The 27132-nt window shown below is 43.2% G+C and overlaps 1 protein-coding gene across 7 annotated transcripts in view; it reads right to left on the bottom strand.

The window, feature by feature from the left end:
• Positions 1 to 27132, bottom strand: part of NRP1 (neuropilin 1) — a 139966-nt gene that overhangs the window by 21263 nt on the left and 91571 nt on the right. For 3 of the 7 annotated variants that reach the window (XM_060097681.1, XM_060097682.1, XM_060097683.1), the window contains 5 exons: positions 22854 to 23009; positions 19173 to 19317; positions 10027 to 10358; positions 5340 to 5484; positions 1075 to 1179 (listed from right to left, as the gene is read on the bottom strand). In XM_060097681.1, the coding sequence (XP_059953664.1) occupies positions 1075 to 1179; positions 5340 to 5484; positions 10027 to 10358; positions 19173 to 19317; positions 22854 to 23009 (883 nt within the window). The remainder of the gene's footprint in view (positions 1 to 1074; positions 1180 to 5339; positions 5485 to 10026; positions 10359 to 19172; positions 19318 to 22853; positions 23010 to 27132) is intronic. The other 4 variants (XM_060097684.1, XM_060097685.1, XM_060097686.1 and 1 more) reach the window with 3 other exon arrangements.

The raw sequence follows: 27132 nt of genomic DNA, 5'->3' as shown, positions 1-27132 counted from the left end.
GTACTAAACTTCTGAGCTAGATTTTACCCCTTATTCCATCTCAGGGTGCAGAGCCGTCTTGCTCCTTCAGAAGAGAGCTTTTGAAGTAATTGGAAATCTGGAACATTTCCTTCCACATTTTACATTAAGGCGTTAGTGCACTATTGTGGCACTATTGTGAAGTTACATGGTAACGCCTTTAGTTTCGCCCATGAAAATAAATTACGTGGGCTCTCCTGAATCCCTTTTGGGTAAAAATACAGACCTGCATCCATGGGCTCGTGTTTAATGTAAAATGGGAGTCAGATGCTGTAAGAAACTCTGTTTTGATCTGGGTAGCAGTAAAGGCCCCACGGTACCTTTGGCAGCAATAGGGTGATAATTCTAGTGCTTTGGCCAGTTTCCAAATGGTGGCATCCCATTTCCCCACTTGCTTAATGTTTCCTCTGCCAGTCCAAGGAGAAGAGAAGGTCACTTTCTAGCTTTTAGGGTTTTAGAATATCATGGAGTAATCCTCTAAATAAGTCGGTGAGGCACGTGGCACACACCATCCCTGATATATTTGCTAGTGGTGGTGTCAAATAACAACAAATTCTGCCCTTGTAAATTCTAATGTAAAACGATTCGCAAAATCCTAGCTTAAAAGCTGCATTTCAAATATAAGCTTGATTTCATTAATTAGTTGGTTAAAGGAGCCACTCAAAAAATTTGATCCCTGTTAGAAAATGAAAATAAACGCTCTCCAGCGTGTGGTTATGTACGGGTGGTGCATATGTTATCTCGGAAGGGGGTGGAGGTCGAAGATGAGAATCAGTTTATGTTACATTTAGCCATGGAGGAATTCTTATCCAATGAAGACAATCCTAGCCTTTGGCTCTGAAAATGGCTAAAATTATCGTTCGAATGGCTGTGGCTGTGAAGGACAATTTGTTTACATGACGACATGAGGAAATGAAGATGCACGTGTTTTGGCAAGGCTTCCTCCCGCCTGCCGCCGTGAGGATTTCCGCAAACACAAACAGACGTTAATTAGCAGGTCTTGACTACAACATGAACTGAGATGGCACAGCAATGGGATGAAGATGGTTTCTGCACCTGTGAGCTGGAAGTCATCACCTGTTCCGCTGTGGCAGTTGGCCTGGTCGTCATCACATTCATCCACCAGGTTCCCATTGGGAGTGGTCGGTCCAGCTGTAGGTGCTGAAACAAGATCCAAACATTATTTTCTCGCACCTCTGAAATGTATTCTCCAGCCCCCGGCCGTTGATTCTGCTAATGCTTTTGCAGAAAACTCTATAATCTGTGGTTAGAAGACCGGGAGCGTAGTTTGCCTCTCTTTCAGGAGCGAAATATACTCGGATTTTGCAGAATGCATTGGGGACTGCTCTGTTTTGGTATTTGATCCATATCTCCTTCGTAGAATTGGCTGCCTTAGCATTTTATACATTGTTATCTACATACACGTCCTTTTTCTGAAAAGTTCTTGTATTCTCACTGGTTATTTATTCATGACCCTGAAGTTGGGAACTTTGATGATAGAGATTTGGCTTGAACTGTTTTTCCTTTCATTTTCAAGGTGCTAGAGGACTCACTTGTCATGAATTCTTTTACATTCTTGGTATTTACTAAGTTTGCTAAGTTTATCTTGTAATATTTTCCCCAAAAGGGAGTCTCAACATTCATTTTTAGTACAATATTGTTCTTTACTTCTTTATTTTTTTAAAGAGCAACTCCATTTCCCTCTAAGTAAGCTTCTCAGATTGTGAGCCAAGGCAGGTGTCTGGGAGTTCCCTGGGGTCATTTTACCTTAACTCCCAGAGGACTACATTCCACTGCTGGCAGGTATTCCCATAGCTTTGAGTTTGTAGTTGAAAAGTAGCCAACATTAATCAAAGACTGCTTTTGAAGTTCTTTAAATTTAGTTCCGTCTATTTTTTTTTCCAGCCTGTTACTCATTTTTGCAATCTGTTTAATATCTTACAGTTTTCGGCATTACATTTCACTTTACATGACTTGAGATAATGGACAGTTCTCTTGATGTTTGAAAACCAGACAAGATGCTGGGAGTGGGGGCCTGTTCTCGAATAGCTTCTGGCCAATTGGAATGTGCTGGTAACTGCTGCTTTCTCAATAAAAATTTGACCCTGTTTGTTATTGTGCTAAAGGACTGAGCAGAGTTATAATAAATGCAGAAACATAGCTAGTTTCAACTTCCTCAACTGCCCCAAACACACACCAATAATAATTAGGAAATCACCACGTACAGGTAATATTCACACCGTTCAGGCATACAAACTAGACTTTGTAAAATGCATACACACATATTCTGGGTTCTGCTTATTGCTAACACTGAATCAATAGAATCCTCTTTGGCCATCCAGATGCTTGCCTTTGCTCTTGGTAACGTGCCACTTTCAAACTCTCTATTCATCTTGCTGGTTTTTCCACATTCCTTATGGTATTTAAAAAGGAGGAGTTTTGCACTGGAAGTGGCCCAGGGTAGTACGGGGATTAAATTGAAAAAAGTAAAAAGTGATGTCCCCATTTTACTACTTGAAAATATTTTATCTTCTGTGGTTCTCTAACTGTTTCTTAAACATAAGTGCTGGCCCCAAATAAGATGGAGACTCCGAGATGGCTGGCTTGCACCTCACCCTCTTTCTCTATCTTTGGGTATCTCCTGTAGCACAAGGTACAAAGTCAGTATGTAATAAGGGCCTGTTAATCGTTTTAAGGGAGAAGAAAAACATTCCCTTTCACCGGCTGTGTTAAACAGCTTTGACAATACTCTCCCTGGATGCTGGCTCCTTGTGTGGCTTGGGGCAACTTCCCCACCTCGGTGAGTGCCTGCAAACATCTGCAGCAAATCCCTTCACCACCATTGCTACCCCACCACAGAGTTGACACTGGCAAACTGCCACCAGGCTCAGTCTTTTCAACTCTCCGTTCATTCCACCTTCTAAATCAATGTCGCTTCCCAGAATCGAGGCTAAAGTCCTGCATCGGAGCAGCAGACGCCCTTTTCCAGGCAACCACACTGCTGAGCACACTGAACGAATGTGTCTGCAGGTGGTTCAGCCTGCCCATCCCTTCTTTTTCTTGGCATCTTTGCCAAAGTCCTGGCACATGGTCATTCTTGGTCTGTGTTGACAGTGACTAGGTGATTCAGAGGTCCTGGGACATAACTACAGATATGGAAACAACTACCTAATAAAGAATCGGAGATAATGGCCTGCTTTTAAATAAACACATAGGAAAGCAGCTGCGAATTATTCACTAGGATGGTGATTTATAGCTTACGATTCTTGAGTGTGTAAGAAATGTTTTATGGGGCCTCCCTGGTGGCGCAGTGGTTAAGAGTCCGCCTGCCGATGCAGGGGATACGGGTTCGTGCCCCGGTCTGGGAGGATCCCATATGCCGCGGAGCGGCTGGGCCCGTGAGCCATGGCCGCTGGGCCTGCGCATCCGGAGCCTGTGCTCCGCAACGGGAGAGGCCACAACAGTGAGAGGCCCACATACCGCAAAAAAAAAAAAAAAAAAAAAAAAAAAAAAAAAAAAGAAATGTTTTATGATATTTAATGTGCTCAGGAATGTAATTATATTGGGGTAGCTGAAAACACAAATAATTTTGAAATCCCAAGAAGGAGATATTTAAGAGGCATCCTTCCAAACAACTCTGAGCATATGCTCAATGGATGAACATCTGGGTACCAACAATAGCCATTCTTTGCACTAACCTAGAGAAAGACCTTTATGGGGATGAAAAAGTTGGTATAAGGTTACTCATTTATGCCCAAATTGAAGGCAGATGGGAATTCCAATGCACAAAAGCATTAAATAGTACACTAAGCAACCATCATATTATTTCAAACATTCATCTCATTCATTATGTGAAAAAATGCAGAGGAGAGTGCAGGTCTGAGGTCAGTGTGAGAAGTGAATTTGTCCTTGATATGACCTTCCTATGATAACCTAAGTCTATCCTTAGACAGACCTCACTGTACATTATATATATTATCTCATGTAAAGTTTTGTTTCTCTGCAGCAGCCTAAGAAATTCATGCAGGGGACTTCCCTGGTAGTTTAATGGTTAGGGCTCTGTGCTTCCACTGCAGGGGGTGCAGGTTCAATCCCTGGTCGGGGAACTAAGATCCCTCAAGCCTCACAGCGTGGCCAAAAAACCCCCAAAACCAAGCAAAACCAAACCAAAACAAAAAAAACAACAAAAATTCATCCAAGATAACGTCTTGATGTTTCAGCCTGTCAAATGTTGCTTCCTGCTAGTATGTGATGGTAGTCAACACTGCAGATGCCAACTTGGACCAGACACGGACCTCTGAACAACACTAAGAAGGTCATGGAATCTGTGGTCACCGGGGGTTGAGGGAGGGAGAGGGAGGGGGACTGCTTAATGGGTAGGGGGTTTCACTTCGGAGCAATGGAAACGTTTTGGAACTAGATAGAGGTGTTGGTTGCATAAATAATTGTCAACGTACTAAATGCCACTGAATTGTTTACTTTAAAATGGTGGATTTTAGGGAATTCCCTGGTGGCCTAGTGGTTAGGATTCAGAGCTTTCACTGCGAGGGCCTGGGTTTGATCCCTGGTCAGGGACCGTCCTACATGCCATGAGGTGCAGCCAAAATACAACAACAACAAAATAAAATAAAATAAAATAATTTAAAAAATCAAAATGGAGGATTTTATGTTATGTGAATTTCATAACACATCATTAAAAAAAAAAAGTCAAAGAAGACAACCCCACAGAATCTGAGGAGCGTTATGGAAACAACCCACAAAAAATTAGGATGTGAAGGCACTGTTATGGAAGATGGGGCATGGTGCTAAGTCCTGAAGGATGGGCATGGTTTCTAGGGGCAAAGCCCAGGGGCAAAAAGTGCTGGTGTGTTGGTCTACCACCTCCATCCATGCTGAACTACTTGAGTGTAAGGTCCACGTCCTATAGACCTTTGTGTTCCTGGTGCCTCCTTTGTGTCTGGGAAAGAACTTGTACTCAGTAAACACTGTCAAATGAGAAGATAAACGAATCCCAAGGGGGTAGACAAAGGACTAGCGGAAAGATCTGGGAATGGTGCAGTGTGCACTTAGGGACAGGAGAAGGCTGCTTGTCTACAAGTCTTCCTGTTGAAACAGGGAGAAATGAGGCTCAGTAGCGTATTTGCTGAATAAGTCGTGCAGGGCGCCAGGTGATGAGCCTTACGGACCAGCAGGCACAAGAGACACAGGATCACCCAGGAGAAATGGGGCAATTTGCAGCAGCACCGTCAGGGGCATAAGTGCATGATGAAGGAAATAAAACATCTGGGGAACCAGGGGGGGGCTCTGGAAATCGTGCTTACCTTCCACCTCACAGCCCAGCAGCTCCATCCGTAGCCCTAGTCCGCCGTGAGTGGCTCTCTCGGGGTAGATCCTGATGAACCGCGTGGAAAGGGGTGGAAATGTCCGTAGCTCAGGTGTATCATAGTTGTTGTTGCCTTCAAAAGACTGTGAAGTATGAAGAACAACAGGTATTAACAAAACCTCCCTTTCAGCAGAAAAGTCCTTCCTTTAGGACTCTTAGCAGGGCAGAGAAATGGACCTCATTCTACTACTTCGTAAATGGCTGACATTCCTTTCCTAAATGAGAAGGGAAAAAAACAATTAAACCTTCTCTAAGTGACAGATGTCGTTTCTTAGAAACTTTGGAGGATACACTGAGGCTAGACCAGAAGCTGAGGATTTAATGAGACACATTTTTAAATAACAGTCTGATGTGCCTGGGAGAAGTGACACTTTGACCACTTCCTTGAAAAAGTGGAGGAAGAAAACTCAGTAAGGGAGCCTGCCATTTTTCAGAGCTTGTAACAGACACCACATTTCCAATAACGACTCCTGTCACATTCTCTTAAATGAATGGGTCCTGGTTTTGCTAAAACTCCGTCCTCTAGAAGAGCGAGGAATTCCATTCCTGGAGGAGGAGATAGTAAATTTCACGTACTTCAAGCGCTCTGTAACCAAGGACTTGGGTTATTCCCATCCATTGGAACTGCTGTTGACTTAAGCAGTACCACCAGCTGGAGGCATTTGTAGATAAAAGACTTTCTCATCTCAGGAAAGTGACAGGGTCCCGACCGCTAAGCGATGTTCTGATGCCTGGTTGCACTGCAGTGAGTTGGCACCTCGGTGAAGAGCGTTCCTAACTCGACATCACTGTGACATGTTCAGGAGCCCGGCCGTCATTGTCCTGCTGCCACTGGATTATATTCTGTTTTCCTTTTTACAGTGACAGGAAGGTCAAAATCCTTGAGTGGAATCATAAGAAAATAGAGCAATGGCTATAGGCTTGTTTTCTTTTTAAAGAAATGGATAAGCCTGTCTGTATCCTCTTCTCCCAACCCTCCCATTCCTAACCCTGTCCAGAATGGGAAGAGGGGAGGGGATTAGAAAAACCAAACTGCCTTATCACTGGGAGTGTCCTTTTATATATCAAGCATCATGTGATGTTTACTTGTGCAAGGCATTGTTCCATGGGCTTAAAATGTATTCACTCAATTAATCCTCAAGACAACTCCAAGAGGTAGGTTCTGTTATGGCCCTCCTTTTACAGGCAAGGCACAGAGAGGTCAAGTAATTTGCCCATGACCTTGGGATTCAGACCTACCAGTCTTATCTGGCGTCCTTCACCGCACTGCCCTTAGAAACAATCTAGTCTGATTTCCTCATTTTAGTAGATGACAACACTGAAGTCTAGGACACTGAGGTCTATTCCCATGGCCACACATTCAGTTTCATTGCTTTTTCTTTAAACGGATTGTGATTTGGGCTTCCAAATCTGGGAGATCATATTGAGTGGGTGGCCGTATCCATCAGGAGTGGGAACCCTGCCCAATACCTGGGTCAAGACATCACAAACCAGCCAAAGATGCCACCATTCGGTGGTGGAGAGATCTTGGCCAAATGGGTGACACAAGCAAGAGAAGATAGATTGGGAAGGTTGTGACATAACTAGAGGTTTTTTCTGAGTTCTAGAAGTAAATGAATGGACCTTTTTCAACTCAGAAAATCCTCCAGGAATCTAGAAGTACAGGGCTAACACAGACCCGCCTCTCTCAATTAAAGTTTCCTTTTATCATTTTCAAGAGTAAATTCACTACCGGGGGCCTCTGCATTCTTGACAGAACTGCAGTTGCTGCCATTAATTAAGAATCTGACGTATAACGTCAGGCCCAATTAAGTGTTCTCAGTAAGATACTAATTACAGTAAAAATAGTATTACTACACACGCAAGTTCTGTGTACGTTAACATAGCTCCAACATTCTTAGGAGAAAAGCACTTATATCTACAGAGTCCCAGGCTTTTCTCCTACTCTTACCTTGAGCAAAGAATTAGCACAATGTAAATACAGTATAAACGTTGTCAGTGATGAACGGGGCAGAATATTAGCAAGGAAGGGCCGTATGGAATTGGGCTAAGTTTGCTAACACAGGATTGTTTACAAAACGTCTTTGTGTCCTTTCACTAATCATGCTTTAGAAGAAGAGGGCTTGGAGTATTTAGATCTATTTGCCCCTGAAAAGTCTAGTTGATTCAAAGACTCTGGGGTACCTTGTCCATCATACACTATTTAAGGGTAGGAAGTAAGGCGAGGGCATAGAGGATTTTAAATCCATCAAAGTGCTGTTTTGGAACACAAAACAGTGTGCTCCCTTTACCGTACGTAAAAGGTACTTGGCATCCTAAGCAGGTACTCTTCATTTGCAAGTTTAAATACAGTATGTTTTAACTATCTTTGTGCAATTTAGAAATAAATACTGCTCCTAAATGGAAGGTTTAACCAGTTTCCTTTTTCATCTTGAAGATTTTATTCCAGGGGAAGGACACGTTAGGAATCAGAGATTAGATGCCATGTAAACAATGTAGAGACGTTTATGGTTTAAATACATAAGAACATGATAATGATGGATGAAATATTTTAGGAAAAAATCTAACACATTCAACCGATCTTGAATGGAGTTTTTTGTTAAAATTGAAAGCTGTGTGCTGGCTTCTTGTGAATGCTATATGCGATGTCCTACAAAGGGAGTGATAGCTTTAGACTTGATCCGCAGACGAGTGGATTATATACTAAAGGCCAGGAAGCATAAGACGCATCCCATCCAAAGCCTATGGCAATTTGTTTCCTTTCCCTCTTAGAAACCGAATGTTGAAGAACATGTCACAACAGCTCACACTGCCATGCGACAGCGGCTCCGGGAAGTTGTTGATTTGCAGCATATTCACACTTGGTGCTAAAGCCACAGGGCTCACAACTCCTCAGAAAAGATCGGCTCTTAGGGGAACTCCAGTTTCTGATGTTTATTTTACTTTTTCTTCTACCAAAACAAGAGGGGTAGACATAAAAGGGGAAAATGAAATGGACACAAGCAAGAAAGTAGCTGCACATAGATTAAAAAAAAAAAAAAACCACTGGAAATGTTTTAGAAACCACAAGTTAACTGGGGATGAGATGGGAGAGGAATTCTTACATTTCCGACAGCATCATCCCTCTTGGTGGTCCGCTCACTGGTGCGGAGCGCAGCCGTAGGGACAGTCTCTGCAGAGCCTCCACATCTGGGCCGAGTGGGAGCTGGCTGCGTGGCCCGGCTTTGTTTGCCGCCTGCAAAGCCTTTGGCCCCAGTGACTGTATGAAGCCATATTCCCACACTCCCATTCCCTCCAATGAGCTGAAACCTTTTCATAAAAGGAGTAGGTCCTTGGCAAAGCAGGGACGGAAAGACTGGGACCGAAAGGCCAATTGTGCTAGGGGTGAGAAGTATCATCAGTTGAATACAGAACCCACATATGGTTCTGCATGCAGAACTGAACTTCTGGGGGCGCTTCCTTATTTTAATCTGAAATCAGTTTCCAGGCCATGCAGCATACTCAAGAGCATCCTTTCCTAGTTGGTGTTCTGTGCTCAGGAAATGCACATATATTTAACCAAGAGCCTTAGAAAAACATACTCACTAAAGAATACCTGTTTCGTTAAAAAAAAAAATTATGCCACATGTTCTGGTGAAGGTTGGAATATTTCTTTTTCACTAGATCCTCAAGAGCCAACTGCTTTTTGAAAGGTTCCAATGTATAAGAAATAGACATAAGCATTATTCATGATAGCCAAGAGTTAGAAGCAATGAAAGTGTCCATCAGTGGATGGACAGATACCCAACATGTGGTCTGTACATACGATAGAATATTATTCAGCTTTAAAAAGGAATGAAATCCGGACCCAGGTTACGACATGGATGACCCTTGAGGACATCATCCCAAGTAAAATAAGGCTAAATATTGTCTGATTCCACTTACATGAGGCTCCCAGAGTAGTCAAATGCATAGAAACAGAAAGTGGAATGGTGGCTGTCAGGGGCTGGGGGAGAGGGGGTGAAAATTATAGTTTAATGGGGGCGGAGTTTGTTTTGCAAGATGAGGAAGTTCTGGAGATGGGCTTGCACACCAACCAGCGTGAATGTACTTAACCCTACTGAACTGTACACTTAAAAAGGTTAAGATGGCAAATTTTCTGTTATGTGTATTTCAGCACAATTATGAAACTTTTTAAAACTGTAAAGCACTATAGAATTTAAAGACTTTCATTCAATAAAAAAATAAAAATTTAAAAAATTTAAAAATACACTTAAGGGATGCTTGAGAGAAGGGGTCTGGGGGCGGGTGCTCACGGAGAGATTAGAGTCTGCAGAGAGATTCTGAATTCCTACCGCAGTGGCCCCCTGGACCCACCCTCACGACCTCCCGGTCCCCTGAGCCACCTGCTGTTCCCTACGGGAGAGAAAGGTGACCAGCGACGCGATTCTCAGCCGTGGAATTCCTGTCTCCCCTAGAATCTTACTGTCTCCACCACTCGCCCCCGCGGATCCCACGGCTTTCAGGAAATGAGAAGCAGCGCTTCCGCAGGAAGAGGCCGGGGTCCTTGATTCAAGTCAAGGCCGTGAGGGAGGGCCCCCTCCTGGCGCCGCCCCCGTCCGGCGCCGCCCCCGCCCGGGCCTCACCTTGGCCTTGCGCTTGCTGTCGTCCATGACCATCTTCCAGTCCGAGCCGTTGTTGCTGTACCCGATCTTGAATTTCCTCATGAATACCTTGTTCTCCCGGTGCTTGCCCCCCTGAATGATGACGCCCCGCACGATCTTCTCCTCCGCCAGGTCCACCTGAAGCCACTCGTTCACGTACGGGTGCGGGGCGGGCGGCAGTGCCCAGCCCGAGCGGCTGGTCACCAGGCGGATATTTTCAGGCATCCAGTTCCTGTCCCCTTGGTTGGATGCTGTGATCTGGGAGTCGGAAATAAGTCCGGACACCATACCCAACATTCCAGAGCAAGGATAATCTAGAGAGGGGAATGGAATAGGCGATGTAAAATGATTTTCTGGAAGTCTCCATGCTTAGAAAGAGAATCCAACATATTGAATAAAAACGTGGTCTGTACGCATTCATGTAGATTTGCAAATGTCTGGATCATCTGACATTAAACCAGAGCTTCCCCGTTCCTCTTTCTGCGCTCCCTGCCCTACACTCACAGTCTGGTAAAGAAAATCTTCGATAAGAACATTTCTTCCCTTTTTGAGTTCTTCTACATTTAAGGTCAAAGTATTGACATTCGGTTCCTTTGGTATCCAGAAGTTATCCCTAGATCAAGTACAGGCCCTGCCCAATGGAGGTTCAGTTTATGCGGGGCTGGAGATGTGTAAACCAATAATTCCAACAGCAGGAAAGTTGCCAAAACAAAAGCAAAAAGAAGATGAGGAGGAGGTGAAGAGAAAGAAAGTGCTCGGCTCAGCCTGAAGAGGTAGGAGGGCCCCCTCCCGGGGGTGGGGGAATCCTTTGGATTGAGCGTTGAAGGAGGGGCCCATCCTCCCCGCATGTGTCCTCTCCACCCCCGTTTCTAACTGCACAAGAACTTTGCATGATCCCACTGTCAACTCAGATGTCCCAAGTCCAAACAGAAACAGTCCTTTCCCCTCGACACCAAATCCCTTTATCCAGCTCTGCACTTTAATGGGGATCACCACCAATCAGCTAGCTCCTGCCTAGTCATCTCGTCTTTCCGTTTTCCATTTTCCATTCCTGTTCTGCTACCAAATCCTGTCATATTTTTGTTAAAAAAAAAGTCTTGCGATCTTCATTTCTTTTGGCATCGTCTTGATGCCATGGCTACATGCCAAGTGGTCTCCTGACTACCCTCTCAAACCCCAGTTTTGAATCAACAACACCCACGTCGCTTTTCATAATTTGTTGTTGTTGTTGTGGTGTCACTCTTATGTTCAAAAATCTTCCATTGCTAAGGAAAATAAGCCAGACACAAAAGGACAAATACTGCATGATTCCACTGATATGAGGTCCCTAGAAGAGTCAAATTCATAAAGACATAAAGTAGAATGGTGGGTTCCAGAAGCTGGGGGGCCGGGAGTGGAGAGTTAGTGTTTCATGGGTGTAGAGTTTCAGTTTGGGATAATGAAAAGTTCTGAAGATGGACTGTGGTGATGGTTACACAATAATGTGATTACTGAAGCCACTAAATTGTATCCTTAAAAATGGTTAGAATGGTAAACTAGGTTATGTACATTTGACCACAATAAAAAAGAGAGATCTTTGAAAAATTTCCATGGCTCTGCATTATTTATGGGACAGTATAAAAAGTCTCGATCTGGTTTTTCAGCACCCTCACTTGGGCTTCATCCTAGGTACCTGATTTTCTTCCCTATTGCTGACAGTAATCCATTTTCTTCCCACAAACCACAGAGAGAATTCTCATCACTGCCTTTGTTCAAAATGTTTCTGCTGCTTCCTCATCCTCCTGTGGACAGAGGTGAGTTCTGCACAGACTTTCAAACCCAGCTTAAGGCTCTTCCTGAAAACTTCTCAAATGACTCTATCCTTTATCCTGAACCCTCCCTTCTCAGAAATATGACTACCAAACAGGAAGCAGCACAGAGTTTAGCCTTAAGCCGTTCTCTCCATGTTTTAAGATTGGGAGTCCTGTGTCCAGAACCAGATTAGAAATTCCTCAAAGGCAATGAATGGCATCCTAGATCTTTCTGTATCTTCTATAGCAGCCCAAGGAGCTTCTGAGCACGAGAGTACCCATCACTGATTAATTGATTGGTGGGTTAATAACAAAATGTTCAACACTTCGATTATTCTCTTTTCAAAATTGTACATCTCCATGGAGGACATGCCAGGAAGGAGAATCTGTTTTTCTTTGAAACAACTCCATTCTGCATAAATCAAAATTCAGCCTAAAATGTAACCATCGTGAGAGGCATGTTTCTAATACAATTAGGCTGTGTCCCTGTTAGCAGCTGACCCTTAAGAATGAATTACTCAGATACTTTCCACCTGAGTTGTGCAGTTCAGATCATGCCATTTCTTTACTCAAAACTTCGGTGCCTGCTCACCTACAAATTATGCACGTACTTTCAACCCAGAGTGCCAGGTCTTCCATACCATGGCCTTGCAAGGCCCCTCCTCGACGAAGGCTCCCTCACCTCGGTGGTGGTAGTAGTGGGGCTTTCTCTCATTCTCTTCCCTCCACTAAAGGATTCCCCATCATTTTGTCCTTCCCACTATCTTAAAATCTTGACTTGTTTTCAGATTTTACCTTATACATTCAATTTTTCTGATCTCTCCAACTAGACATGGTTTTCCTTTCCTGGGACTCTTCCTAGCTCTCCACCTGCATGTCTCATATATACGGGCCATATTCAGTTCTTTGGGTTGCTACTTGCCTCCCCAGGTTTGAAGTGCTCTGAGGGAGTGAACCAAGTCATATTAAAAACTGTTCTACGGGGCTTCCCTGGTGGCGCAGTGGTTGAGAGCCCGCCTGCCGATGCAGGGGACATGGGTTTGTGCCCCGGTCCGGGAAGATCCCACATGCCGCGGAGCGGCTGGGCCCGTGAGCCATGGCCGCTGAGCCTGCGCATCCGGAGCCTGTGCTCCGCAACGGGAGAGGCCACAACGGTGAGAGGCCCGCATACCGGGAAAAAAACAAAACAAAACTGTTCTATGACTCCTTGTGCCCTTTATTCTTTGTATTTGCTCTGCAAATATTTGTTGAATGAATCAGCTTATTAACACAATAAAAGGCAGTTGTCATTTGCCCCAAGCACCCTTTCCTGTAATTCAGCCGCAGTATTTGCTCCAGGCTGGGATCTGGAAACCAAGAATAAATTCAATGGGGATTATAAAAAGATTGACAAAAAAGATTTTACTGAGGGTCTCGGAAATTATAGTGTTAAAAATAGAAGTCACATTTTTGGTCACTGTAGTCACACCTGTCTGATTCAAAACCAGCTTTTGCAAAGAAAATGTTTAGCTGGTAATATGTACCAGATGTTACCGTTTGGAGAGAAACACAATTAACTTGAATATTGTAAGGAGGGCAGAACCTTTACCGGAAGAATGTCCCTTCTCTAGTGCAGAGCTGGCTAGGGCACAGTCCTCGCATCCACAAGCCTCGTGATGCCAGCCCGCATCCTGCCAATACAGCCCTCGTGCAGTCAGAAGGGCATTCCTTCTGCAAGTCGGCCTCATCCAAGATCAAGGAAGAGGCACCTTGATTTGCCTTTGACTGAAAACCAGTGACTCACTTTTAGCCACGATTAGGAGAAAGCTTCCACTAACAATTCAAGGTTTGTATAAGCTGCTAGGATCTAGCTCTGTTCGTCCACGGTAGGCTGGCTCAGATGTGCCCTAATTAGCCTGGCTCCATCTCAAATCCTTTGGAAATAGTGTTGCCAGATTTAACGAACAAATAATCTAACAAAAACAACAACACAAGAAACAGCCTGCCAAACTAAATCAGAATTTCAAATAAACAGCAAATAATTTTTTAGTATAAGTTTGTCCCCAATATTGCATGGGACCTAACTTATACTAAAAAGTTATGCATTTATCTGCATCAAATTGAACTAGACATTCTGTATTTCACTTGGCAACCCTGTTTAGAAACCTTAAAACCAATCCTAGATGGGAGGGAGAAATGAGTTCTGTGATGGGGAATTAGGTGGTTCTTTTCTTTTTTTATTGAAATATAGTTGATGTACAACATCACATTAATTTCAGGTATACTACATAGTGATTTGACATCTGCATATATTATGAAACGATCACCATGGTAAGTCCAGTAACCATCTGTCCCCGTACAAAGTTTTTACCATATTATTAGCCATATTCCTTATACTGTACATTACATCGCTGTGGCTTATTCATTTTACACTTGGAGGTTTGTACCATTTAATTTCCTTCCCCCTTTTCAACCCCCCATCCCCCCCAACTCCTTTCCCCTCTGGCAGTGGTTATTTTCATTGATGTTATTTTCCAGTAAAATCTCTGAACTGAGCTTTAACGTGAAAACAGATATACTGGTAAATCAAATAGTTAACCAGTTTTCAAGGAATGAGGAGGTAATAACTGCATTTGATGGGTGAAGCTGAATGAGCATAATTTAATCTTCCCTCGATGACTCAGAAGGTACCTCTGGATGTTGCAGGGCCTGAGATCATCCTTGCAAACTCTTATCAACACAGGAACACACTGACCTGTGCAGAAGCCGCAGTTAATTAACTTCTGGTTAACGAAAAAGTCAACAGCGTTTGTGATGTGTTCTCAGACAGCAAGGGCATTTTCACCAGTTTCCAGCTTTGCCAAAATGATGAAGCCTGCCTTGTCAAAATAATGAAAATGCTCCTTTGTCAATTACCTACAAAGTAGAATGGTTTGCTCCAATTTTGTCTTCCTTATCTCTCTATATGGTGACCCACCATTGTATACTCTGGTTATTCCAGGATTGCTGTATTTCTAAAAAATAATTTCTGAATGGAAAAATTGGTTTAAAACTTGGGGGCTCTCGACACTTTGGATTCAAGTGATGTATTCTCATGGTAACTTTTAATTCAACAGTTTCTTTTAAAAAAATCCAGATTGAGTTGGGGCTTGCCCACTCAAACGGAAAGGGTAAAATTTTGCAATCCAGTCACTTGTTTATCATAAGAAATGGATAAAACTGCAGTTCATTCATTCATTAAAAAGTAAGTGTATTGGGCACGTATTTTGTTCCAGGCACACAGGACGCAATGGAGAAGAAGATAAACATGGCTCCTGCTTTCATGCATCTTCCAGACCCCCAGTGAACCTGCAGTCTTGTATTTCTTTCATTGGCCTCCACCGAGGGGACCATGGCCTCTAAAAGATGAAAATTATCTACTCTGGTAATTAAGAAGAAAACACTGATATCGTTGTCTCATTACGGGCTCTGTTTGCTGGGGCCTATTCTAGGTTCAATTTATTGAGTACCATGAACTTTAATTTACTGGGTACCGTTTAGTGAGCACTTACTCTAAGCCAAGCGTTATAAAATCCTTTCACTTAAATCTTCATTACAGCTGAATCAAGGAGATGGAGATCTACTGACTGACAAGGAGATGGAGATAAGAGGGACTGAGGGTCTTGTCCATGGTCACTCATTCACTAAATGGACAGCCCAGAGCAAAGCCTGGATATGTCTGCACACCTTCTTTTTGTGTGACCATCGTTATGACACACTGGCCTCTCCAAAAACCTGCTTTGATCAGTTATTTGGCAGTTGTAGCGATCTTACTAGAAAGTGTCTAAAATATATTAGGGGTCATGATTAAGACAGTAGCAGTATGCAATTTGAAAAAAATAGCTACTTAAAGTAACTGTAAAATAGAATATGTGGAAAATATCAAAACATGGTATTTTAGACATCTGTTTAAATAACTAGGTCATTTAACTATTTTTTAATATCCAGTAAATTATTTGCCTTGTTTACCTGTGAAGACTTCATACTCCTAGAATTACCTTTCAGGAAAATCCTTGTGAAAATGAGAAAGAGCAGTTCAGGCTTAAACAAGGATTTTGTTTAATTAAAAGGAGAGCCAGAAATTCAGAATTCACACTAACGCATTTGGAGTCTTTATGAAGTTTACTTCTTCTTTTCTGGTACAGTGACGTGAAATTAGGTGGGAGGAATGGACCAGAAATTTCCACCCTGCCCTCAGAAGGCCTTGTTTCTATGAATTTATGGGTAGTCTCTCATATTTGTAATGCTCTGAAAATGACCTAGAACTTTCATGCAACTGCTGATCAAGAACAAGAATAAAGCCAAGGTGGGACTCCCCTGGTGGCGCAGTCGTTAAGAATCTGCCTGCCAACGCAGGGGACACCTGGTCCAGGAAGATCCCACATGCCACGGAGCAACTAAGCCTGTGTGCTACAACTACTGAGCCTGCGCTCTAGAGCCTGCAAGCCACAACTACTGAGCCTGCGTGCTGCAACTACTGAAGCCCGGGCGCCTAGAGCCTGTGCTCCGCAACAAGAGAAGCCCGCACTCGTCGCAGCTAGAGAAAGCCGGCATACAGCAACAAAGACCCAATGCAGCCAAAAATAAATAAATTAAAAATAAATTTTTAAAAAAAGAATAAAGCCAAGATAATAGCTAACCTTCACTGCCCCTTTTCTCCCTCCAAGCCCCTCTCCACCCAATTCCTGCCTCCAAGGACTTGAACTTTCTAAATGCTTAGATCCTAAAACAATAAATAAGTCTGTCTCTAGGATGGAAATAAAATTTGGGGAAGAAATCAAAAGTCAGTTTTCACTTTCCAAAACGAACTGTACTGTCAACAAATGTATTTTTTTTTTCCTCCTTCATTAGCTCTTCTTCAAATTGCTTGTAATTTCATGGAAAACTGCCCAGGTGATTTTTTTTTCCTTTAAAAGTCAATAGTTTCCTTCTCTAAAAATAATTATACTTAAGAGGATAAAAATAAAAACAATAGTGTTGGCATTCATGCAATGAGAAGTCAAATGCCCTTAATATGTACACTAACGTTATATGAAAGATAGTTCACAGATTTTTTTAAAAAATAAATTTATTTATTTATTTTTGGCTGCGTTGGGTCTTCGTTGCTGTGCGCGGGCTTTCTCTAGCTGCGGGATGTGGGATCTTCCCGCACCAGGGCTCGAACCCCTGTCCCCTGCATTGGCAGGCGGGTTCTTAACCACTGCACCACCAGGGAAGTCCCAATTCTCAGATTTTTAAACGTTGTTCACTTTTAATTACTTTTTGGTGAATCAGTTACCGATTCTGTCTTTGAAGTTTTAAGCTTACTATGGAGGTTACACTGTACTTTTTTTTTTTTTTTTGCAGTACACGGGCCTCTCACTGCTGTGGCCTCTCCCGTTGTGGAGCACAGGCTCCAGACGCGCAGGCTCAGCGGCCATGGCTCACGGGCCCAGCCGCTCCGCGGCATGTGGGATCTTCCCGGACCGGGGCATGAACCTATGTCCCCTGCATCAGCAGGCGGACTCTCAACCACTGCGCCACCAGGGAAGCCCCTGTACTTTTTTTTAAATGAAAAATTTGCAGTGTATTTACTTAAATGGAAAGGAATTCTAATGTGACTGCTACTTACTTCAGAATACAGAGTGGTTGTACAGGAAGATCCATGGACAAGTAAGAGCAGTACTGGTTGTCATAGAAACACAGTGAGAATAACAGGACCTTCTTTTACTCCCTGTTCGGTACCTGCCTATCTTTTTAGCCACTTAATCGCCCAGTACCTCATCTTCGCCTCTCAAGTAGATATAATCCACCTACTTGTTCCAAATTTAACAGAGACTTTTAAAGTCCTTTTAATGTCAGAAGAAACAATCTCAAAAATGAGAAATACTGACAAATTGATTTCTAATGTTAGCATATTCATTCAACAAAAGATAGACATATATTGAGCCAAAACCTAGGAGAAAGTTGTCAGGGCAGTTAAGTGAGTAAAAGGAGAAATTCTTGTAAATTAAACTACTCCTGAACAGCTACAGCTGATGAGGCCACCTCTAGACTTGAAAATTAAAAAGACAGGTAAGTCAGAGAAAGAGAAATATTGTATAATATTGCTTATATGCAGGATCTAAAAAGAAATGATACAAATGAACATATTTACAAAACAGAAACGGACTCACAGACTTAGAGAATGAACTTATGGTTACTGGGGGAGAAGGGTGGAGGGAAGAGAAAGTTGGGGAGTTTGGAATTGACATGTACACGCTGCTATATTTAAAAAGGATAACCAACAAGGACCTACTGTATAGCACAGGGAACTCTCCTCACTGTTAAGTGGCAGGCTGGATGGGAGGGGAGTCTGGGGGAGAATGGATACATGTATATGTATGGCTGAGTTGCTTTGGCTGAAACTATCACAACATTGTTAATTGTATATACTCCAATATAAAATAAAAAGTTAAAAAACAAAACAAAAACAAATAAGATACAGGGATATAATATACAGCACAGGAATATAACCAATCTTTTGTAATAACTTTAAATGGAGCATAATCTACAAAAGTATCAAATCACTATGCTGTACACCTCAAACTAATATAACATTGTAAATCAACTATGTTTCAATTAAAATATATATATATATAAATTAGAAGAAAAAGTAAAAAGACAAAGCAGGTGAAGAACATTTCACGCAACTGTTATTTATTGTAAATCTACTAAGTAGCAGTCAGTGTGCCGAGTACCGAGGAGACAGAGGATAATGGGGAAGGTACCTGCCTTCTTGGAGCTTTACCTGCCTTCCTGGAGCTTGCCGTCTGGTGGAAAAGGACCACTTAGTAAATACCCACCACACGTCAGGCTGTGTAAGTGCTTCGTATCCACTAGCTGATCCATTATCACAACAACCCTGTTTTCCAGGTGAGACAACTAAGGCTTTTTTTTTTTTTGCGGTACGCGGGCCTCTCACTGTTGTGGCCTCTCCCGTTGCGGAGCACAGGCTCCGGATGCGCAGGCTCAGCGGCCATGGCTCACGGGCCTAGCTGCTCCGCGGCATGTGGGATCTTCCCAGACTGGGGCACGAACCCGTGTCCCCTGCATCTGCAGGCGGACTCTCAACCACTGCGCCACCAGGGAAGCCCAATAACTAAGGCTTTGAAAGGTCATAAACTGCCCAAAGAAATAAGCCAGTGAGTAGTACAAGTAGGATTTGAACACACTTTTGTCTAAATCCAAAGCGTATGCTCTTAACTATCAAATGAAAATGACCGACCCCATTTATACCAAATGACTCTTCCTATATTTAAAAGTTTACATAAATCAAACCCAGGTGATCTTCAATCTTACCTGTTATCTTGCAGCCATAGACTTCAAATCTCATAGATATGCCAGTTTCCCAAGTCACAGGTTTGATTCGGACAAATCGAGTTATCAGGGGTTTGGGGAAAACTCCAATCACAACATCTGTGGGGTTGGTGTTTCCCTGAAAGATCTAGATGGAAAAAGGAAGGGCCCTTTAATAGCAGACATTTTGGATTGTCTGAAAACAAATCCAGAAATATGTTTTCACCAGTGCTTGTCAAATTATTTACAATTTCCTCACTGTTTACCGTGGTTGAGGTAGTGTTAATAATTTGTCATGTTATTTTTCCAAATAATGGCAATCAGAAAGAATTGCGTCTAATATAGAATGTTGTCCTAATCATCTATTCAATTTTCTGAGAGGACAGAGCCTCCAAAGGTACTACTATAAGGATAGCATTTGTTATAGAATACTATGCTATTATCTAAAAAAGTGGGAAAATTATTAACATTATCAGAAGGACTTACAGAATACTGTAGACAATTCTTGGGAACTCTCACTATTGTACTTTCCCAGGAACCCCTCAAAGGAGTGCTTTTTGAGTTCAATGTAGGGTCTGACTTTTTGAAAATTCTAGGTTATGCTCAGCACTAGGTCAAGGAGCTTCCTCCCTTTTAATTTCATTTCTTGATGGAAAATCTTATCCCTGACGTTAATGAAAGACTTTAATCTTTTTCAGTTATTGGTAAAATTATGTGTTAGTGGTCAAAATCAAAACTGAGTTATAAATGATATGTAATGGAGAATCAGTTTTCCCAGGGCTTCTGTTTCTAGTTTTAAAAATGAGTCATTTTATTCTAAGAAAGATGAGCCATGTAACTGCAGATGTAATGAGTGCCAGTCACGAACCGGTTTCCCACAAGTGTCTGTTGGAGACACTCAGCCTGGGCATGGTGCCACGGCAGTGTCCTCCAGTGAGATCTCTGAGGAATGGGGACTGTCTGCCACGTGGAACCCTCTGGCACTCGACCAGTCTCAGATGGGACTGAAAGCCTCCACTCCCCTGGATTTTACTCCAGCTCTGGGTGGGGACAGCTGTGTAAAAGCATCATGTCTCAGTCACAGGCCTTGTGTAGCTAGAGCATCCCTGGGCCATCAGAGGTGCAGAGACTCCCACCCACCTTCCCAGATGAGTCCTAGGAGGAGGACCACCGTTCCCCTGGGAGAAGGGGCTTAGGAGAGTCAGCCTGGAGTTCTTACTCCATTTAGCCCATGAGGCCTGCTCCATGGGAGGTGGTCAAATGCTTTACTAAGTCGGCTGTTAGCCGGATCCCTCTCTTGAGACGATTTAATATCGAATTTATCCCAGCCTGTGACAGCCTTTAGATTTCTGTCTTACTTCAGCAAATCTCTCTCGGAAACAATCTGTGTGGAAGCATTTTTTTTTTTTTTTTTTGCGGTACGTGGGCCTCTCACTGTTGTGGCCTCTCCCGTTGCAGAGCACAGGCTCCGGACGCACAGGCTCAGCGGCCATGGCTCACGGGCCCAGCCGCTCCGCGGCATGTGGGATCTTCCCGGACCGGGGCACGAACCCGTGTCCCCTGCATCGGCAGGCGGGCTCTCAACCACTGCGCCACCAGGGAAGCCCGTGGAAGCATTTTTGTGTGACGATGAATAATGGGGACCTGACTGACGGAGCAGAGCCTCCCAAACCAGTGTCTCAAGGGCCAGTGGATCCATCGCAGGGAGGTACCACAGTCTGGTTCACCCTGAAGGCATTTTATGTTTGCTGAAAACCAGGTAAGGACACACATGCCACCAACAGAAAGAGGGCTGCTGGAATGCTGGTGGTCGAAGGCCGCTGTTGCTGAGGTACATAGGCCAACTCTCTCTGAAGAAGGCAGGGCAGGGGGTGGTGCCTGAAGGGCCCCAAAGTAGTGAAAGGCAGGTGGGCAACAAGAGCTGGACTCCGGGTGGATGTGGGGATTTCATTTGGGTTCAGTGAAAGGGCGCAGACACATGCCAGGTCTTTGCTGACCCTTTATTCTTTCTGCTTCCTACTCTGGAAGGCCCTCTGTGTGCCAAGGTGACCCAGATCATGGACTGAGAGTGAGCTGTGTGCATGTCAGATGCCCCTACGGCCCTCGTGTGCTCCCCACACCCACATCCGGGCCACACAGATAACCGCAGACCATGGCTGAGAAGCATGTCTTGGAGAGACAGCGCTCATTGATTAAAGAGATGGCCTGAAAGCTGGGGTCAGCCCTCCCTACTCTCTCCGGGTTCTTCTGTATGTTGCTGTGTCCTTGGCATTAGTGTTTTTTCGTTTGTTTGAAACTAAAGCATGCCTTCAAAAAACAACTCCAAAACAAGAATAAGTCATGACACTCAGGGTCAAAATTTACTCACTAGATCTCCACCAATGACTATGAGGGTTTTTCGTCCCCAGATGGAAGATCTGTTCCACATCCTCTAGGGCTAGACAGCGGCCTTGAGCTGGTCTGTTCACAGAGCAGCTGCATCCCTATGTCTTCGGCCCTCCTGCCTGCCCTAAGGGACAGGGAGGGCTTTGCAGCTAATCAAAGGGTATTTATAGGCCTCTCACTTCACACCCAGGAGGCTTTTCTCAGTTTCAGACCCAGAAGGAGAAAATCAAGGCCAGGAATGCCCCAAATGGAGACAAGGACATGTTAATTGGTCTCTTCCCAAACCCAGGATTCCAGGTTACCTGGATCTTTGCTACTATCCTCACCAATTCTGTGCATTTCACTCGGCCCCCAGGGCAAGCTTTTTTTTTTTTTTTTTTTTTTTTCCTTTTTGCGTTATGTGGGCCTCTCACTGTTGTGGCCTCTCCCGTTGCGGAGCACAGGCTCCGGATGCGCAGGCCCAGCGGCCATGGCTCACGGGCCCAGCCGCTCCGCGGCATATGGGAGCCTCCCAGACCGGGGCACGAACCCGTATCCCCTGCATCGGCAGGCGGACTCTCAACCACTGCGCCACCAGGGAGGCCCAGGGCAAGCTTTTAATTTGGGGGAAACAGCAAGCATGAGTTCTCCAAAATCTTTTGATTAGTAAATCAGAGCACAGCATAACTTCAAATAAACAGCAGGCTGAGAAAAACATCTCAGTTCCAAATAATTCAGAGCAGAGTGCTCGAGGGGAAGGGCATGGTGTGGCCTCCTCAACAGAAAAGTAGTGAGGAGGTGGCGTGTGGCTCATGGGATCTGAGGGAACACCTGTAGTTCTGTTCATTCGCACAGAAGCAGCCAAACACACTTGTAAATTAGTTTGTGAGCCACAGAGGGTAGATGAAAAGGAGTCTTCTAAAACCAGCCCATTACAGAGAGGAAGAAAGGATCAATCTATGAAAGAGAATGAGGAAACACAGGCAGAAAGACAAAACAAAACAACTCCAGAGGTTCTAAGAGCACGGTGTTTATCCTGTGCATAGTCCATGTCCCCGTGGGAGGTTTAAAGTGATTCTTGAGTTTGACTTAATTTGGCCGGTATTGACTTTTCTTGGAAGCAACCGTATAATTTCCTTTTGGCTTCTGGATCTGGGAACATGAGACCCCTTGGTCAGATTTAAACCTCTAATTGCACTTTTCATTTTAAATCAATTGGAAAATAAACCAGGCAAGACAGCAAGCTCCCAAACAAACAAGTGAAAATTGATCATCCACTTCAAAGACCGGATTGCTGGAGGAGGTGGAAGGGAAACTTACAACAGGTTTATTTCCTTCTTTTATGGTGATCCAGTCTTCCCCGTTGGAGCTAATGTCTATTCTGTATGTCTTGACATAGTATTTCTTCTTGGTTTCCTTTGAAATAGCTCCCTGTGTCCCGACAGCAGTGACAAAGCGCAGAAGGCCCAGGTCTACCTACAAGACAATACCAGCCTTGTCAGTTGCCCATCCTTGTACCTCCAGAATGTGGAGCATCTTTTCCTGTGGGTACCATGGTGTAGTTTTCATCCACCTGGGATCAACAAACCCTAATTCCATCGGCATCAACAACCCCAAGAAAGTCTCCAATATGATAAGACAGCAGCTGCCCTAGGTTGGCAATGGCCAAAAAAGAGACCTTTCTCATTGTTGCCACCAAGATTGCTTGATCCTTGGTACAAAAGAGAAAACTGGGTTCAATATCATGTTACTGTATTTTCTAAGTGATTCACAATACTTTCTAAACAGCACGTTAATGATGTCATTTTACAAATAGAAAATCAAGACAAACAAAATAAGCTCACATACTGGATATGGAGAGGCCTGGACTAGAACTTGAGTCTAACATGATCTCCCTTCCCATCACTCTGCAGCATCCTACCTCCTTCCAAACAGAATGTGGATTAGAATGATACTGACTCTGAAAGCACTTGTGTGTACTGCGGGTTGAGAAATGGGCCATAGATTGATAATCTGGAATGGAGTCGAGAGAAGGAGGGCAAAGTTAGGATTTTTGATCCACCTAAACTTCTTCCTTTTCCATATCTCTCCTTGTAGTTCAGCTTCAGAGGCAGCAGGATTCCCAGGCATCAATCTGGGAAGGAACGATGCCTCTGTGGGACAACAGCTAGGACTTAACCAGCTTCCACTGGTGAGTTTCCAGGGGAGATGTTCCTCAGCACAATGGCCTTACCTTCATCCCTCACTAGACTTTCTCACACCCCTGACAGCTGGGCCACCTGGAGGGCACCACAGTAGTGATGACCAGAGGGTGACCAAAGCCCGAGGTCCCTGATTGCATCCCAGAGGCCTGCAGTGGCTTGAGTTGTTCCCATGGTCCTGTGATGTGAATGGGAAGGACAGAGATCAGGCCCTCAAGGTTCCAGTACCGGCTCTGCCTTGAGCTTGCTCTATAGGGCCTCAGACAAGTCACATCATCTTTAGGCTTCTAGTTCTTCATTTGTAAAATGAACGAGTTGGACCAGATAACCCGGAAGACCCCTTCCCTCTCTGACTTCCTAGGACTCCACGCTTTCAGAAAAGTGAAATAGGTATTTTTTCTTTAACTTTCCTTATTTCCATTGTTAATAACCAAGAATCATCTTAAAACAAAAATCATTACCAGTTTCTCTATGTTAGAAATTTTTTCCTTTTATGAATACATTTGATTATTCCTATAAAATTGTTTTCCTCTACTATGCCCTCTATTTATTGGATTTCTGTATAATACAGAGATTTTAAAGAAATGAAGCACAAACATTTGGCAAATATTTTGTAAAGGACACAAAAAGTAATTGCACGTTACAACTGATTAATAGTAACAAGATATTTCAACCGTATATTATATTCACTAGTAAGAGGCTGTTTTCCCTGAAAATGGCAACAAAAGCCAAAAAACAAAACCCTTAAGCACACCACCGCCCCCCCGACCACAGCTTCTGAATCCTGCTTTCCAGTTGCTACATGACAACCCAATTTTCTGAAAACAATATTTCAATTAACCCTCTAGTGCCCGTGGGTCATGAACAGCTAAAGAATTTCCATTTTATGTACAGCCTGCCTTGTGAAGAACGACTATTGTCTTCCACGAATTGCTTTTTCCTGAAGGCCCTTGGAGTAGTTAAATCAACAGGTTGCCAATTCCTTCAAAACTGAACCAAGACTTACATCCAGGAAAAACAGCAATGTCCCTGCCACAGAGAAGCCGACTTGAACTTAACACAATTCAACAATAGGAGATTTCATCTAGAAAGGAAGGGGATACCATTCAATGTAAAACAATCTTTATTTCATTTTCCTGATTTTTAAGATGTAAAGTCCAGGCTCTAAACGCTCTCACCAGATTTAAAAGAAAACGGAGCAAGCCTTTAACAGCAATAAATATTTTAAGATAATAATGGTGGGTGTTCTAAATCTTAATTTAACAAATAAGTATTTATCCAACATATTTTATCAAGTGCCTATACCTGTTAACTGGAATTTGCATTTTTTCCAAAAGTGAATACTAGTACTTTGTATGAATTTGTGTACAAATTTCAAAAAACGGAGGCAGTCCACGTTTATCAGATCTAGCCAACAAAAATGCAAGATATTCAGTTAAATTTGAATTTCAGATAAACAACAAATGTTTTTAGTATAAATATGTCCCATGCAATATTTGGGACATACTAACAACAGGTTCATTGCTTACTTGAAATTCAAATTTAACTGGGTGTTCTTTTCTGGATGTTATCTGGCAAGCCCAAACCTAACTCTGTTCTGGACAAATAACCAGATGATTTCAGGTTGCTGCAAAAACTCTCTGATTTCCTAATGCTGCAACCTGAAAGTTAATGGGTACTCTAGACATGGCTGCACGGAAATTTTTCAACTGTTTTCAGGTGCTCTCAGACACTTAGTGCTTTGCTGACTGTCCACTGAGCCATGCCCTCATGCCTAATACCAAATCCACTTTCAACCTGAAGGGTCCTTAAAACCTTGACATCCAAGGGAGCATGAAGCAGAGCTGTGCAAATAAACTCTTCCTGTCAAACCTACAAATGGCTCTTCAGTTTGGAAAAGCTTAAATTCCCATGAGTGTATATGCAGCTTAGGCTGATTGGAAATAACTCTAGAACTTCATTCCCTGGCTGTCCTTTTCCTATTTTTAAAATTTTGTTCTCAGGGTAAGATTTAGTTACTAGGTAAGAAAGAAGTTAACTGGTGGTCAACTAGAAGAATCCTAGGCACTAGAAACAACTGACTTGAAAGGAAGGAGCCACTGACTGAAATTAACCAGGTGCCAACACATGAACCGACCAAAGTCCCAGACTGAAAGGCCCCAAAGCATACCTATGAATCACTCATAAAGAAGAAAAGATATTTTCTTTTCTCAACAGCAATGAAATGCATTCACAACCTCCCCTTGTAATTGCATACGGTTTCCTGTTGTGCTTTAAAACTCTGCAGATTCTCTTGCTCACTGTGCTGGGATACTTGAAATTTCATTTCATTTTTCTTCCTAACATTACTACCACTGGGTTTAGAAAGGATGAATGACAACCTCACCAAATGATTAGGACTGGGACTTGAATGACTGGAGTTAAAACTGAATGGTACCCAGAACTCTACCAAGACACAGACCAGCACTGTGGAGATGCTCACTGGCAACACCACAGAGGTTCTTTTAAGTCCTTTCTCCCTGGGGACCTTTGTGGAATGCCCTAACAGAGACCCTCAGCGCCTGAGAGAGTTTGGGAGGAGATAGATAACTCTCAGCCTCAGAAGCACAACTGCTCACACCACAGGTATCTGTCAGGAGACCCAGAGGGACTTAACACCTGCGTGTTTATACCTTTCTCAGGGCTGAAGCCATCTCTGCTAATCATGACATTGGCCTCAATTAACCTGCTGTTTTAGTCTCACCTGCTGCATCTACCTCCCCTCCAACCGTATCTTCCAGCCACATAAAGTATTTATTCTTCCTAACACAAGATATGCCTTTTCTGTCTTTGTGCCTTCACATGTAAAGTTCTGTCAACTTAGAAGAACATTTTCCTCTTTTTTTTTTTGACTGCAAATCACTATTTCCTCTTTTTGGTCTGATGGGCAGAATAAGGCACATCTAACTCCAAGATGTTTAGTGCAAAGCTCAGGTCTCCATCTGTCAATTCATCATATTGCGTTTTTCCTCTACTTCCATCCAGACTTTTATGATTTCTTTTAAGGAATATCTGCTTTTCTATAGAGAAAAGTGATAGATGTCTATTGAAAATTCATAAGATGCAGAAGAGATTAAAGGAGAAATTAAAATCTTCATAAGACCACCAATAGGAAATAAAGGCTGATAATAGCCTTCCAGAGTTTTATTTCCTTATGCAAAATATATGTAACCATCGTGTATATGTTTGTTATTGTAAAAATGAGGTCGTATTACCTCTATGTTTGATATCCTGCTTTTCGTTTAGTTTTATGGATATATTTCCATGCCAAAAGTATTTTTCTACATCATCAATTACAATGGCTGCATGGTATTCTATGGCCTGACTGTAGCGTCATCTATTTAATCAGTTGGCCGCCT

This window comes from Mesoplodon densirostris, chromosome 4 (assembly GCF_025265405.1).
Source record: "Mesoplodon densirostris isolate mMesDen1 chromosome 4, mMesDen1 primary haplotype, whole genome shotgun sequence".
Taxonomy (NCBI): Eukaryota; Metazoa; Chordata; class Mammalia; order Artiodactyla; family Ziphiidae; genus Mesoplodon; species Mesoplodon densirostris.
This window is presented reverse-complemented; position numbering and strand designations above follow the sequence as displayed.